The 15689-nt window shown below is 47.0% G+C and overlaps 1 protein-coding gene across 5 annotated transcripts in view; it reads right to left on the bottom strand.

Annotated features, from left to right (window-relative positions):
- AGAP1 (ArfGAP with GTPase domain, ankyrin repeat and PH domain 1) overlaps window positions 1–15689 on the bottom strand; it is a 633884-nt gene that overhangs the window by 311883 nt on the left and 306312 nt on the right. For all 5 annotated transcript variants that reach the window (XM_025404404.1, XM_025404403.1, XM_025404402.1 and 2 more), the window contains one exon: window positions 11341–11433. In XM_025404404.1, coding sequence (XP_025260189.1) covers window positions 11341–11433 — 93 coding nt within the window. The remainder of the gene's footprint in view (window positions 1–11340; window positions 11434–15689) is intronic.

The raw sequence follows: 15689 nt of genomic DNA, 5'->3' as shown, positions 1-15689 counted from the left end.
AGCCGGGCATGGTGGCCCGTGCCTGTAATCCCAGCTACTTGGGAGGCTGAGGCAGGAGAATTGCTTGAACCTGGGAGGCGGAGGTTGCAGTGAGCCGAGATCATGCCATTGCACTCCAGCCTGGGTGACAGAGCAAGACTCTGTCTCAAAAAAAAAAAAAAAAAAGAAAAAGAAAAAGAAAAAAAAGACGGTCATGGTGAGCACAGATGGCATGGTGGGGGCAGGAGGGGGATGCAACAGCACAGGCTTTTCTAGAAAGTTTCAGAGAGGCCTCCTGGATTTGAATCCCAGCTCTTCCACTCACGGTGAGGTAACATCGGTCTCATACCTTAACATCCCCAAACCTCAAACTTCGTCTAGAACAGAGTAGCAAGTTGTATCTTAGGTTGGTGGAGGATTAAATAAGGTCCTATGATGAAGCATCCAATGTAATGCACAATATGTACTTGGCATATGCCAGCATTCTTATTACAAGTCTCACAGAGTAATAATGTGGTTGATGCTGATGACTTTAAACAGAAAGAAAGGGTAGGGAGTAAATATTGCAGAGAGCAGATTGGACTGAACTAGGAGGACTAGGCTTGGGACGGCCCTAAGATGTTAATAGTATTTTGAAATGTTTCTGTTTTCACCAGTCTGCAAACATTAACTATAGTATTAGGTATTTTATAGACAATGTCTAACTAGGAACATATTTCCCAAACTAACAAACTCTTCTTTTTTTGGCGGGGGACAGAGTCTCACTCTGTCACCCAGGCTGGAGTGTAGTGGTGCGATCTCAGCTCACTGCAACCTCCCTCTCCCGGGTTCAAGCGGCTCTCCTGCCTCAGCCTCCTGAGTAGTTGGAATTACAGGCATGCACCACCATGCCCGGCTAATTTGTGTATTTTTGGTAGAGACAGGGTTTCACCATGTTGGCCAGGCTAGTTTTGAACTCCTGACCTCAAGTGATCTGCCTGCCTCAGCCTCCCAAAGTGCTGGAATTACAGGCATGGGGCACCGCACCCAACCCAAAACTAACAAACTCTTCTATGCCTGCTTTATAATATTTACATTCCTATATATTTAATTATAGCTGTCAGCTTTGGTACCAAGGAAATAGTGTTTTTTGGTTTCAAAACTTGGCCTTCAGTGAGTCAGTTAAAAGTAAATTCTTTTACTTTTAGATGTAGGAAAGGAAAAAGTGTTTTTGCTACTCAAAACTATCTGATAAAAATGTCATTGTCTGATGACTTTCCTGCAAAGTCTCAAAAGAGGACTGTGAAGACTTCTTAAGCTGCCACCTTCTTTAGAACTTGTGGAGCCAAAGGCTCTGGAGTAGGCAACAAGCAGACCCATGGCATCAAGCGGTGTGTGAGGGAGAACCACAGCGACAGTCTTGGGACAGAGTGGACAGTCTGGGCTTTCCTGACCACGTCTGGGAAAACGTGTCTGGTGTGACAGCCATGCCAAGTGCCGTTAAGTTCCATGGTTGCTGTTCCTAAACAAAACATGAAACGCTGACGGCCAGTGATTCTCTCTGCCAGGAGAGGTGCTTGTTTGGGTGTCAAATTCTCTACTCACAAAGGACAAAACTCAGCTTGGGAGAAGTCCTGTTCCACAGTCCAAGTTCCTACATGAGGAGAAACTGAGTCTGCTGTCAGGAACTGTTAAATAAATACTGCAGAACTGAAATAAGGCTTTAATGATATGATTTCCTCAGGATTATTGGTCTTGGTAGATATCTTTTTTTTTTTTTCTTTTTGAGACGGAGATCCAAAAAGGAGTCAGTAGTGTGATCTTGGCTCACTGCAACCTCCGTCTCCGGGGTTCAAGTGATTCTCACGCCTCAGCCTCCCAAGTAGCTGGGATTACAGGTGCGCACCACCACATGTGGCTAGTTTTTGCATTTTTAGTAGAGATGAGTTTTTGCTGTGTTGGCCAGGCTGGTCTTGAACTCCTGGACTCAGGTGATCCACTTACCTCGGTCTCCCAAAGTGCTGAGATTAGAGGCGTGAGCCACCACACCCAGCTGGTAGACATCTGTTTCTACGTAGTGTTTGCAAATGGCCAAAGACTGTGGGAAGTAGTCATAGCTACTCGTCATGTGTGTGGATTTTAACCTTTAAGGTGAAAGGCCTCCTAAGTCTGACCTGGGGTCTCTGCACTCCTGCTCTTTCTTTCTTTTCCCTTTCTTTTCCTTCTTCTCTTCTCTCTTTCTCTTCTTTTTTTTGGTGAGACGCAGTCTTGCTCTGTCACCCAGGCTGGAGTGCAGTGGCGCGATCTCAGCTCGCTGCAACCTCCACCTCCTGGGTTCGCGCAATTCTCCTGCCTCAGCCTCCCAAATAGCTGGGACTACAGGTGCCCGCCACCACACCTGGCTAATTTTTTGTATTTTTAGTAGAGACGGGGGTTTCACTGTGTCAGTCAGGATGGTCTCGATCTCCTGACCTTGTGATCCACCCACCTCGGCTTCCCAAAGTGCTGGGATTACAGGCATGGGCCACTGCGCCCAGCTGTATCTTTCAGTAGTGAAGTAAGTATACAGCCATCTTTTATACTTAGGAGAAATTAAAACACAAAGCACCACAGCCACTGTCAAAGCAACCAGTGACACAACTGACGGACAGTGGGCACCTGCTCAATCCACAGGCTTTTCCAGAACATCCCCAGCTGCAGGCCCAACGTTTGCCCAAGGCCCTGAGGAGCTGCCTCTGCACGGAAAGGGAGTTTTGGTTTTCAAAACCAGCCTGAAGGAGGTCTCCCATGGACGCGACTGAAAGGCCTTAACAGCTGTAAAATGCACTGCACAGAGTGAGAGCTACGCACCTTGGATAAGGATTCGTTCCAGCAACAGTCTTATTTCAAATGACAATAGTTTACCAAACTTAGGAGAGTTTCAAAGGAAACCCTCAAGTCGGAGTACTTTGAGCCTCGTATGTTTCCTATCTAACGCATGAAGCCTCTTAAGTTTTTCCTTTTTATTCTCAAACATGCTGGTTAGAAATCAAGCGGCCTCACCCTGTATGACCAGGAAGGCCTAAGCTAGGACATTCCAGATGGAAAGAACATGGCAGATGGCCCTTGGCCACACAGAGCTCAGCTCCCATCCCAGCTCTGCTACTACCCAGCTGTGTGTTACAGGATAAAATACGTCCCCCCAAATTTGCACATTGAAGCCCTCAACCCCAGGGGGACTGTATTTTGGAGACGAGGACTTTAAGGGGGTCTGTAACGGTAAACGACGTTGTACAGATGGGGCCCTGATTCCATGGGACTGGCATCATTCTAAGAAAAAGAGACACCAGGCGTGTGCACATGGAGTCCAGGCCATAGGAGGGCACAGCAAGAAGGCAACAGGCTCAAGCCAAGGAGAGGTTTCTCCAGAAACCGGTTCTGCCAGGCCTTGTCTCCGAGAACTGAGAGATCAACTTCTGCTGTTTAAGCCGCCCAGGCTGCAGGACTTCATTACAGCAGCCCTGGGGACTCATGTGCTGTGTGGGGCTGCCCGACATGCCCCACTGTCTCCCCAAGCCTTAATGTTCCCATGGGAAAGTGGACCGTGGCACTTCCTAGGTAAGAGGGACGGCGGCAGAAAACTCTAGAACAGGGCACTCGAGAAAGTGGTCAATAAACGCTGGTTACCGCCAATACTCTGGTACATTAGAACCCCCATCATCTCAAACCCTGTGGGGACAGGGTAAGAAGGGGAGGGAGATTCGCTCCGTGTGGCCACAAGTCTCTAAACCCCCACACCACTGCTCCTACAAACAATACGGGGAAATCAGCTCCCCTCTGTAGGGCAGCCAGAGTCCTTGGCAAGCAGATGCCCCAGGCCTTTAGGACCCTCCTGCCCACTTCCTCCTGAACCCCTCCATCCGCAGCTCTGCTCTCCGCCTCCCTCCTGTTCTGTCACCACCTACTTGTATGTCCCAGTCCAGTGGGATTGTCCCCATCTCCATTTAGCTGTCCTTTCCTCACCCTCTCCTGTCTAACTCAGTAGAATTCACCATTCCTTGGTGTGACACCCGTCCACTTGCATTGGGGGTCATGGGATGGGACTGTCAGTACATGTCTGAGCTGAGCCCGGACGCTGCAGACACCTTCTGCCTCCTCCGGCCCTAGCAGAGGACCCAGGGCATGTCACACAAGGACCAGAGCACAGTTGTTACTAGTTGATCACATCTGGTAAGAAATTAATTCCAGAAATAAGTATCTTATTGATTCATCAACACAAAAACAAGTTCCGGCAACATTAACTTTGAGAATCTTTCCTCTACTTGTAGGATAGTTTGTATTTCTGAGCTCATGGGGAATTGAATTTCACCACCACTGCTCAACTTTTAAAGAAAATAAGCACTACTTTGCTGAAACAAATCACTTAGATATTATGCCGGTGAAATGGGAGGCAGGCAGGGAGGCAGGGAAGTGCTGGGTAGAGAAGGGCAGGCTACCTGGTGAGAGCTCCACCCTTGGGTCTATGTCCACAGACCTAGGTAAGGACAGGCACTCCAGTTTTTGCGCCCAAACACTGCATTTTCCGAGACCACCCTGGCCTGCCATGCCCCCTCATCCTGTGCCTATAAAAACCCTGAGACCCTAGTGGGCACACACACAAGCAGCTGGGCATCGACAGAAGCACACCAGCAGAAGAACAGACCAACAGACTCTGGAAGGCCACCAATGGCAGAATGATGTGGATGACATGGAATTCAGCTGGGGGCGGTGGGAGGAGAGTCTGGCCACTCAATGGCTGGACTCCAGGGGAAGACCACCTTCCCACTCCATCCCCCTTCTGGCTCCCATCCATCTGCTGAGAGCTACTGCCGCCACTCAGTAAAACCTGGCACTCATTCTCCAAGCCACTGTGTGATCCAGTTCTTCCAGAACACTAAGGAAAGAATCCTGAGATACAGAAACCCTCTGTCCTTGCAATAAGGCAGAGAGACTAATTGAACTGAAGATCACAGGCCGCCTGTGGACAGTCAAGCCGAAAAGCACACTGTGAAACACGCCCACTGGGGCTTCAGGGGCTGTAAACACCCAGCCCAAGCCCATGCTGTGGGGTCAGAGCCTACGCTCCCCACAAGCCGCCTGTCTGCCTGCCCCTCTAGGGGTCTGAGCTGCGGAGCACCGAAGAAGTGAGCTCCACCCCATCACACGCCCTGCGAGGCGGATCAAGGAACTTTTCCTGTTTCACCAGCTCCTGGAGAATGGATACACGGAGGACACACTGAGTCTTAAAAGTAACTTCCGTTCTCGGAAGTGCCATTCTGCTGGCATGGCAGTTGGCAGTGTATGAAGCACCTTGGCCTACACTACTTCCCATCACCCTCACGCAGCCCTCACGACCAAGGGAAGTATTCTTTCCCACTGCTTTGCAGATGTGTGTATAAATGATGGGTTTTGTGTTTTGGCTAAAGTAATTCCAACAAACATTCTGTGCATCTTGTGAGGAACATATTGTCACCCACCACTGTTGCCAAAAGGGCGGGGATGTAGGGGAGGGTGTGCCCGATATGCTCAAAGACGGATGACTGTCATTTCACGTGTAGGCCCCCAGATATTCCGGACTGTTCTGGCAATGACAATATGAGATTTGAGGAGTCAAAGTAAAAGCACTGATACACCTGCCTGGCCACTAAATTAATCATCGTAACTGGGCCGGGTCTGTTGTGAACCAGGCTGAATACGACTCTCAGGGAGTTGTTCACCCAAGTGAGGTCAATTAGCTCGCAGGGCACGGCAAGTTCACCCCGTAAATTATCTGCTTCCGGGGAGCACAACGGGCCCCGATGCCCAGGCAGGGCTGATTTGCCACGTGGGTGGGCATCGTACGCTCGGCGAGCCTCTCGCTCACCTTGTTTCCTCAGTGGTCGGGCTTAATGAACGTGAGCCGTCCTCCTGTAAACCTCTGTCTACGCAGAGAGGCCGCAGGCCTGCGAGCTCCTCTCTCCACAGTCCTGAAGGAAGGGCGCTGCCATTCCTCGCCATCTCCTCCGATCTCTACCAAGTTTCAGCGTGGTCTGCACATTTGTTTCCTCCATGAAAGCAGCACGCGACGGCGAGGCAGTCAACCAACTCGCTGTGACCAGTGTCAAAGTTTCAGGAGCTGTTCACGCGGGCGTCATTAGGCTGCTTCATTCTGCCCACGCCACACAATACACCCCTCGTGTTGATCCCAGGTACCAGACAACACAGGTCGGTGGCCTGCGGCAGGCTGGACGAGGGGATTAACTCCAGAGGTTCCTTTCACTTAATTGACAATTGCCTCTTTCTACTCAACTGAGAATCAAAAACACGCACGGCTTCAAAACAGTTCACAGGCCTGATGGCGGGTGCGGCGGGCTTGCCCCGGGCAGGCCGGCTCTTCCTCTGACAGCTTGGGAAGGCTTTTCCCGCGGCTTCAGATGGCTGCTGGAAAATGACTGCTCTCACAGCTGACTCCCTGGAGGTGGCCATGACATCAGGGTTCAAGGTCAAAATGAAGACTTAACAAAAAAAAGTTTTGAGGAATGTTGTTTCTTTGGTGTCTCCACCGAGCATCACAAAAGGGAGCCTGCCGGATAGGAGGGTCCCCCTTAGCGCCCTGCAGCCCCGAGAACTGAGAAACAGCACCTTGGCGGGCATCGCAGAGGAAGGACCAGAGCGGGTGGCCTGCAAGAAAAGGACCCCCAGCACGTGACCACCGCAGCCATCCGGGCTGTCGCCTCCCGACGCACACCTCTCTGCCTACCTTTCTTTGAGGCAAGCAGAGACCTGGTTCTCTCAAAACAGCCAGTTGATCAAATAAACACAAAACTTCCGAAAGTCGCAGGCAGTGTTCTTCCCGTGAATCTCTAAGGGCTCTCTGGGAGTCCTGCTAGCACTTAAATCCTTAAACACAAAACCGCGAGCGCGAGACACCCTGGCCAAAGCTGAGCCAGGCCAGGGGCGGCCCCTCTGAGGGGTCTGCATGACAGGGAGGGGTCGTCCCCATGGCCTGAGGCACAGAGCATGCCCCGCACACTTTCTGTATTTCTCATTCCTCACTAACCCTAGGAACGCCAATCCTCTGAGGGTCCAACCACAAACCAGGGACGGGGATAATGGCTACATACAGGTGGCCTGTCTGAAGCAGCAGGAAAAGAGCCCCAAATGGAAGCATGATAAGGCAAAGATGGTCTCTTCCATTCTGTTTCATTCTGAAACCTCATGAGACAACACACAGTCTCAAAAAACATCATGAGGAGGTTCTGCGTGTCCCCACCACATAAAAATAATATGTTTTCAATTGTGTAAGTATGATGAAATAAACTAAGCACGATTTTCAAACAATTCAAATCCTTCTAGTGTACGCTACCCAAGTACAAGGCAAGTCTTGAACGGTTTCTGCAGCCTGGACATCAGGGGCAGGAGGGGATGGCCAGGTTCTCTGGCCAGGGCTCTGCGAAGGGCAGGGAGGAGGCCAAGGCGTACGGCTGTGTATCTGTACTCAAATATAGAGATTAAAAAATGCTAAAGAGAAAGAAAGAAAGGAGAGCACACAGCTGCCGTCCCCCAAACAGACCTCCCATCTGCCACCCACGATTTGCATGTCACCTTCTCCGGGCTCATTTGTACTTCATTAACTGCCATTGACTTAACAAGATTTATGCAAATGGCACCATAGGAGCTCCCTAACTCCCACTGCAATCAAGTGATTATGTATGTACAACTCTCCACAGCAATGAAAAATTAATACGTGACAAGCCCACTCGCCGCTGAGCCGGGCCTCTGGCTTTTATTTTTCTTGCTTTGCTTTTTAATTTTTACTCCAATAGACCTTATCTTCTTAGTTAAAAAAAAAAAAAAAAAAGAAAAAAAAGAAACCGAACTCTTTGAACCAATCTCTTCCAAGACCCCAGAAAGGACACAAAAGGAGAAGTAGACCGAGGTCCACAAGAAATGAAGTTATAGTCCAGAAAATAAGTTATATTCTTGATGGGGAATCTGTAATTGGGAGAAAGAAGAGATAATGTCATCGACCATCATGATTCGGCGAACTCCCACACTGAGGTCGGGGGCGCCTTGGTGCTCACGGTGAACGAGATATCACATGGAAGTGGAAGGGGGTTAACATAAGCCACTGCAACATGTACAATCTGTAAACTCAGAGGTTAGGTTGCAGAGAGTGTTGAAGGCTGCCTTGCCTGGGTCCTAAACCATCCGTTACAAGACTCCTGTTGGGGGAAAGAAGAGTCTGCAATAGCAACTCCACGCAGGTTGCTGAGGTTCTAAAACGATTCCTCTGCCATTAGGCAAAGGTCCATCAGCTGGTGTGTGAGGCTTTGATCACGCAGACCTGAGTCTTCCGCATGGGCTGAGCACTAAGACACAGTTCTCTGCAGCTGGTGACAAGAGCAGAGAACACGTTTGCGGCAAACACGGTAAGGAGGGGAATGGAAAGATGCCTCCCACCCGGAGAACGGCTGAGCACGGCTGGGTTACGCCTGGAGAAACATGTTGCTGCAGGCAGTCTCAGAAGTTTCTTTCTACAGTCATAAGATACTTTTGTCGCAGGTTGTGGTTCACTTATTTAATTTAAAACATGTAACGTTGCTTCCTAAGCTTTCTGAAGGCCTTTCATCGATGGGCAGTGGAAAGAGCACGGGCATGGGGGCAGAGAGACCTGGTCCGCATCCTTGCACCTACTTCCTGGCTGCCTGGTACAGGGTCCTCCCCATCTCTGTGTTTAAAATAAGGACAACACAGCTACCACAACTGTGGCAATGTCGAGGATTAAACAGGATCCTGAATGAACAGCACTTACATAATAAGCACTCATTTAATTGTTCATTTATTCAACAAATAATTCGGTTGAGTTTCTAGAATATGGCCATCAGGCTCCATCCCCTGCAATCCTCTCATTTCATTTCCACACTGAAGTCATCACACCAGGAGGGTCAGGAATTCGAGGCTACCTGGAGTGATCTATGTTCCTTTAGAAACAAGGGCACACACAGGGATGTGAGATAAATCGATACAACCGTCTGCAAATCCACATCAATCCGCCCGATGCATAGAGAGGCTCTGACAAGGGTGCCCTGAACATGACTAATTCAAAAATCCAGTATTGCTAACATTTAAAAATTCTCTGTGGAACCTCCACATCTAACTGCTTCAAGGGCTTCAGACATCATCCAGTTCCCCATTTTACAGATGTGGCACCTGAGGCCTGGAGAGCCAGCCACAGGGGGACTCTGCTGGGCCAGGTGTGGATCTGAGGAGGGAGCTGTCTATGGCTACAAGAGGGGGCCAATTAGGAGGGACAAGGAGCTCCCTGTGCCCAGGAGTCACCGGGAAATCAGACCATGATTTAGATTTCAACGAGATTACTTTGAACATTCACAATCGAAAGGCTTCCAAGGACTGGATAATACTCATTTTACGCTTGATGGTCAACTCCAATCTGCACACATATTGAAAAGCTAGCCTGCAAAGCTAGCCCCCTCCACAGATGAGCAGGGTACAAATTGAATGAAGGTTCCAATTATTCTGGGGGCCCGCCTGGCTCGCACAGAGGGACTCCTGCCAGGCTGGTGAGCACTCCCACCCAAATCAACCACAGACAGGCATTAAGAAAACGGTCTATTATTTAGTTTTAATATTCCCCAAAGTAAATGTCCTGGCACCAGTTTATAAAAAAGAAAATAAAATGTTAAATGATTTTTATAATTCCAGTTGAAAAAGGCATCAATGGCATAAAAATTACACATTAATATCAGCTTACGCAGAATTAGGTTATAAATAAATGCACCAAGAAAGAATAAACAACTATGTGCACGGACCTCTAAAGTGAAGGACCTTTTTTATAGTGAAAACACCACCCACCATCAAAGTGGGAAGTTCTGTTGTTGTTGTCTTTGAATATATGGAGGGAAGAGAACCTCTCCTAAAGGTGCCCCGGGCCAATCCATACATGTGCGGCCCAGTAGATGAACGTGTGTCTTACACAGATGCATGAGGGCCTTGGTGAGGACCTGCAGGCCTCCTCCTTCTCTGCCTGGCAAAGACATGCCCTGTGAGCCAGGAAGGAGAAAGCTTGATCCCGGGCAGGGTCAGTTACACTGCGGGCAGAGCTGTGGTCTTTGCAGTAGTTCCTGGGCATCTTGGGAAACTCTGTGGACTCCCTCCTCCTCTGGTCTCACCCAAGATGTCGTGGTCCTATTTAACCCCTTCCTCTCCCACATCTTCACGCTGACACTGCCTGGCCCGTCTCTAAGGCTGTGTTCCTATTTGCTTCAAATGCACGAACCCCACATGACCAGAATAATCCTACTCCATGTGTGGAACGACTGTCCCCTTGTTAAGGGCAGCCAGTGCCCACACAGTTCCTAAGGGATTAGGGACGCCGTGTAGGTACCCGCAGGAGAGAGGACAGCAAAGCAGTGAGCTGGACCAGAGGTGCACACCGGTCACAAGCCCTGTGCCTGAGAGGCGGAGCCCTTCTCCTGCCCACAGAGGCTTTTGCTCAAGAAGGATGCACTCCAAATCAACTGGCTTTCTTTAACAAACCAGAAGATGCCATTTCCAGAAGCCACGGTGTGGGGTTGAACTCTATTTTTATTCTCCTTGGAAATCGAACCACAATCTACGTCACACGTGGACTCCAGGGTTTTTTTTTTTTTCTTATTGGAGACATAAAGTGATTTAGAATCCGGTTCTGGGCTAATGAAACCCTGTTCCAGGCTAGCAACACAGGCCAAAACAAATGGTTGAATTCAAGTCCTGTTGTGTAATGAGGAAGTTTAATTAAGGCCCCACATTACAGCTGTAAATGTTCCTTTATATAATAAGGTCTAAATGAAACCGAACCTAATCAAAGTTACAATTCCTTCATTAGCAAATTACAAACAAGAGCGCACAGCTGACACACCGGCTATGATTATCACAACTAATTGCCTCGTTGTTACAAACCAGCCTGAAACAGTGTTCAGATGTCCGTCTGTGAGAGCAAATTAGGGCCACGTCGGGCTGTTCCTGTGATCACAAGGGGCTCTTGTAGGCGATCTGAGTTACCCCTGTTGCCCGGCGGCCCGCGGCCCAATCAAAGCCGCGCTACAAAGGCAGCCTTTGAAGGCTCTCAGCCTGGAAACGCACTCCATATGCAGGCGGGCAGCCCGCACTTCATTAGGTCTGTTGTCTCCGTTCCCTCTTCTCATTCTAATGATCCCATTTGAATACACACAGGAACTCTGCTAATTGATGTCAAGTGACAGACTTCTACATTCATCAACAGAGCACAGCAGACAGACCTTGGCACGCGAGCCAGCATCACCTCCGGGAAGACCTGAGGTGTGTCTCCGGCGACAGGGAAGGAAGGATGGGGACGCTGCTCACCTGTTTAATTGGGATGGCTCGGCCGCTCCCGATGCTGTCCGCACGACTCTCCAGGCCTTTCTTCTCTTTGTCTGGGTCGCTCCCTTTCCGAGACTGCAAAGCAAAAGGAAAGTTGGCATCTGGGTAAGGGCTGCAGTTCACAGACGGGGCTCTGCCTGTTTGCAGAATTCCTGCCAATACACATTTAGAAAACACGCGTGATCTATGTGTGCGCACAGACGCGTCCGACCAGCAGACCGCTCAGCAGTTCATCTCCACTGACTCATCATTTTTAAAGAGAACCGTCTAAACTTTCCCACTGACTTTTCTACCACAAAATTATCTTCTAATTCTTTTTTAAAAAGTTCAAAATTCAATTACTACAAACCAATGGGCCATAGAGGAAAGTAACGCCCCAATAGAAAAACGCATTCGAAAGCTGCAGTTCACATAGTCGAGGAAAAAAGGGGCTGCTCAATGTTCATTTGGAAAATCCACTACATAAACATACATATTTAACTAATGTTTGAATGATTTTAAAATTCTATTAACTAGTCAGCTGTGCAATTTAACGGCACACCCTTGATTAGTATCAAGGTGCTGTTAACATTTTCCTTGTATTGCTTCTGGGTGGGTGGAAAATGGCAAATTCGAAGTTAAGCTAATGGATAAAACCACAAAAAATAACGAAGGGAAAAGAAAACCCCTGAAAATCGCCTTTGGACAAAAGGTCAGTATTTGGGAAATAACGAACAGCTTTGTTTGACGAGGTCCTGAGTCAATTATCTCTGATGCACTGCTGACCTGCTGCGGACAACCAGTGACGGGCGCCGGGTGGGAAGGGTGGCGACCTTTAACCCAGGGAAGCCCCAGCCAAAAGCACACCTTGACTTGGGTAAAACTGAAGGAGCTCCATCGTCTCAGCCTCCTCTCTCGATGGCATGAGGAAGTGTGAGCACAATGATTTTCTGACAGATTTATTTTATTATGAGAGAAAGATCGGAGACTCGTCCTCCTTAATAACTGTGCTGACAAGTGACAACTTCACTCCATTACTTTTCAATGGGAACATTACTCACGCAATATTGAAAATGGAGAAACATTTTCATGTGCTTTTCAAATCTGAGATGATATATGAAATGAACAGACTTTGTGGTGTCCACTGCTACAATGAAAAGCTAATGGAATCCAGGTTCAAAGGGATGTGAGATGGAACAGCTGATTTAAAAAATATACATATTAAAAGGGGCAATGTCACGGGTCATAATAAAAACAAGGGCTGATGGGACACATTTAGGATTCTAGAAGAGGCTGCTACCAAATTAAGGAGGAGGACAAGGAGAACAGTTCCCATGATGGAAACTCAGATCCAGCACTTCAAAGGGTGCTACTCTCCTGCGCAGCTGTGCTCATTAGGAAACACGCTTCGCAGACGGTGATAAGAGCTGATGTTTATTGAACACCTACTACGTGCCAAGCACTGTGCACTTGTTTCTCTTAGGATGGTGGATGCCTAGAATGAGATGACAGGGAATAAATCAAGTAACAAACACAAAGTTGCAGAAGAATATAAAACGTAAGGTTAACCCTTTGGGCTAGAAGGAAAAGAGAGATATTTATCAGTTCCTTGTCAAGAGCTCATTTTTCTCTTTAATTAATTAATAATGTATAGTAAGAGCTACACAATAGCCTTAAATTCTTTTCTCCACGTCTCAATTGATGAGAAGAGCTGGCTCCTGAGGTTCCTACTTTTAAAATAAATTTCAAAGCACACAGTGATAACACTAAAAAAAAATTTTTTTTAATTAACAAAGAATATTTAGAGTACTTTGGGAATTTTACAAATTCTAAATTTCTAAATTTGGAAATCCATCTTCATTATTCTCTATTAACCAGAATAATTAACAAAACAAACATTAAAAAAATTAACATCTTCCTCAAGGCAGCACATCTGTCCCCCCAGCCACTCCATTCTCAGAAGAGAATTTCAGATTCCACTTGAAATGGGAAGAAACAGCTCACTGCCCTGCTGCAAACACCTTAGAACACGAACTGTGAGCAACGCAACTCAGCATCTGATCACACACTGAGATAAGAGAGACTGAAACTTCAGTAAGACTTCATTGCAAAAATAAAACAAAAATTTCCTGACAACTTGAACAATTGGCTGGAGACAGTCAAAACACTACAATTTCCAGGAAAGAACAGTGGCAAGCTGTGAGGCAAAAGAGTTTGCTGTACCTCAGCCTCACAATCACTTTGTCTACATCAGGCTGTATCCATAAAATCGAAATCCGACAACCAGACTAAATCAAATCCAACGGACAGAGACACCCCAGCATATACAAATTCCCAGTAAGGTTTCCTTTCTCTGCCAACTTGGGAGACTTCATCACTAATGGCACATCCTTCTGTGATGCTGGAATGGCTCCGAGGAATCATCAGACACAAGGCAGCCCTCAGCACCCACGGCGTCTGCCAGGAGTGACCCTGCCCTGCATACAGCCTGCTGCACACTGCCAGAAATGTAACAACAGCAGATCACACCCATCCCAGAAGGGTTGCAGATTTAAAGTCAACGCACAGCAAGCCACCATAGTAACTGCTTCGCCTCCAACAAACACTCAATGCAGAGGAAAGAAAGGTTAAGGTAATCCAATTATCACCTGCTTCTTTACAAAAATGTTTAACTTCCCGACGTGGTGAGAGAAGCCATGAAGGACACCCCCATCAACTAACTACCTGCCTACAGGAACAAGGGCATCATTGCCAAGAGCCCTCTGTATCAAACAGAAACCGCTTTCCCCCTTTCAACCAGTGGCTAAGTCAACGGCTGCTGGAACACACTATGGGAGGTACCCAGGAGCTCCTCTGCAAAAACAAATAAATGCCATTCAAACAGTTCTGTTCACACTATGAATTTTTCTGCCTTATTTTTTTATGGCAAGTTTCTGAGTTGGGCAATGTATATTCACAATCTTTGCTTCCTGGGTACGCTTGGCTCTGTTTAATGGTATCAGCATTATACGGTAAGCTTTTAAAAAACATCACATAAATGACATCGTTATTATAAAGCTTGAAAATGGACAAAGCCATGCAATGTATAATTTCAGGACTCAAACTAGAGCAAGTTGACAGCATGGACACAGATAATATAGACCAAATTCAGGTTAATGCTGATCCCTGGGCAGACAGGCAGGAGAAATGCGTTCTGGAGGCACCTGGAAGGAGCTGCAACTTATACTTAGGATTTGCTTATTTCTTGCAGTAGCAGCGTGGCAGAAAAGGGCTTGTATTTGATGAAGTGTGTGGTGAGTACACATATGCTTTTTATTTCTGTATGTCTGAAAAATTTTTCTAACAAAACATTTTAACTACATGTAAATGAGGGCTGCTAAACTAAATTAATTGCTCTAAGAACCCATATTACCAAACTAGGGATTAACTGGAGACAGTCTTTTAATGCTTTTTTCCCCAAAGAAATGAATGAAATAAAATATAACTTAGTGTTTGATTAGTAAAGTATAATTCCTACTGTAAATGTAACATATAATTTGGACTATTACAGAGATTTTGTTTGTACTCTTTTGTAAAAAAGTGTCATTTTTGTTTAAAAATTGTATATGAATATATGCAAACGAACATCTGGGAGCACAAAATGTTAGCCCAGAGCAGTACATTACAGTCTACTTTATAAAATGTATAAGAATGGTATCGGAAAAAATGATGCGTGTACTACTTAATTAACTATGGCCTCTTTATGATGTTCTAATAACTACGGTGGATATGCCCCTCCAGCTGGGTGTTACAATCCCAGTCTGCACAAATTTTCATTCACTAAGATTGTCTGTATACCATGCATCTGTCCTCCGACTAGACACTTCCAAATACACACACATTTTGACAGTTTATGCCTATAATCACCAACAATTGCCAGGGATGAAGCGTCTATCAAATTTTACATATTTAAAAACAGAAGAAAACTGGTCATGCTAAAACTTTAATTACTTAATTGCTATGATTTCAAAATTAATTTGCCTTCTTTTTGTTCCTTGGATGACACTGACATCTAGTGGAGTTACTATTTCCAAGAACTTCAACTTAAGACTACACCACATGCATCATCACCATCACCACCACCACCACCATCACCATCATCACCATCACCATCACCACCACCACCACCATCACCATCATCACCATCACCATCATCACCACCACCACCATCACCATCACCACCACCACCATCACCACCACCACCACCACCATCACCATCATCACCATCACCATCATCACCACCATCACCATCACCACCACCACCATCACCACCACCACCACCACCACCATCACCATCATCACCATCACCATCA

The sequence above is a fragment of the Theropithecus gelada genome, chromosome 12, assembly GCF_003255815.1.
Source record: "Theropithecus gelada isolate Dixy chromosome 12, Tgel_1.0, whole genome shotgun sequence".
In the NCBI taxonomy this organism is placed as follows: Eukaryota; Metazoa; Chordata; class Mammalia; order Primates; family Cercopithecidae; genus Theropithecus; species Theropithecus gelada.
Note: the sequence above shows the minus strand (reverse complement) of the source record. Positions and strands in the feature narration are given on the sequence as shown.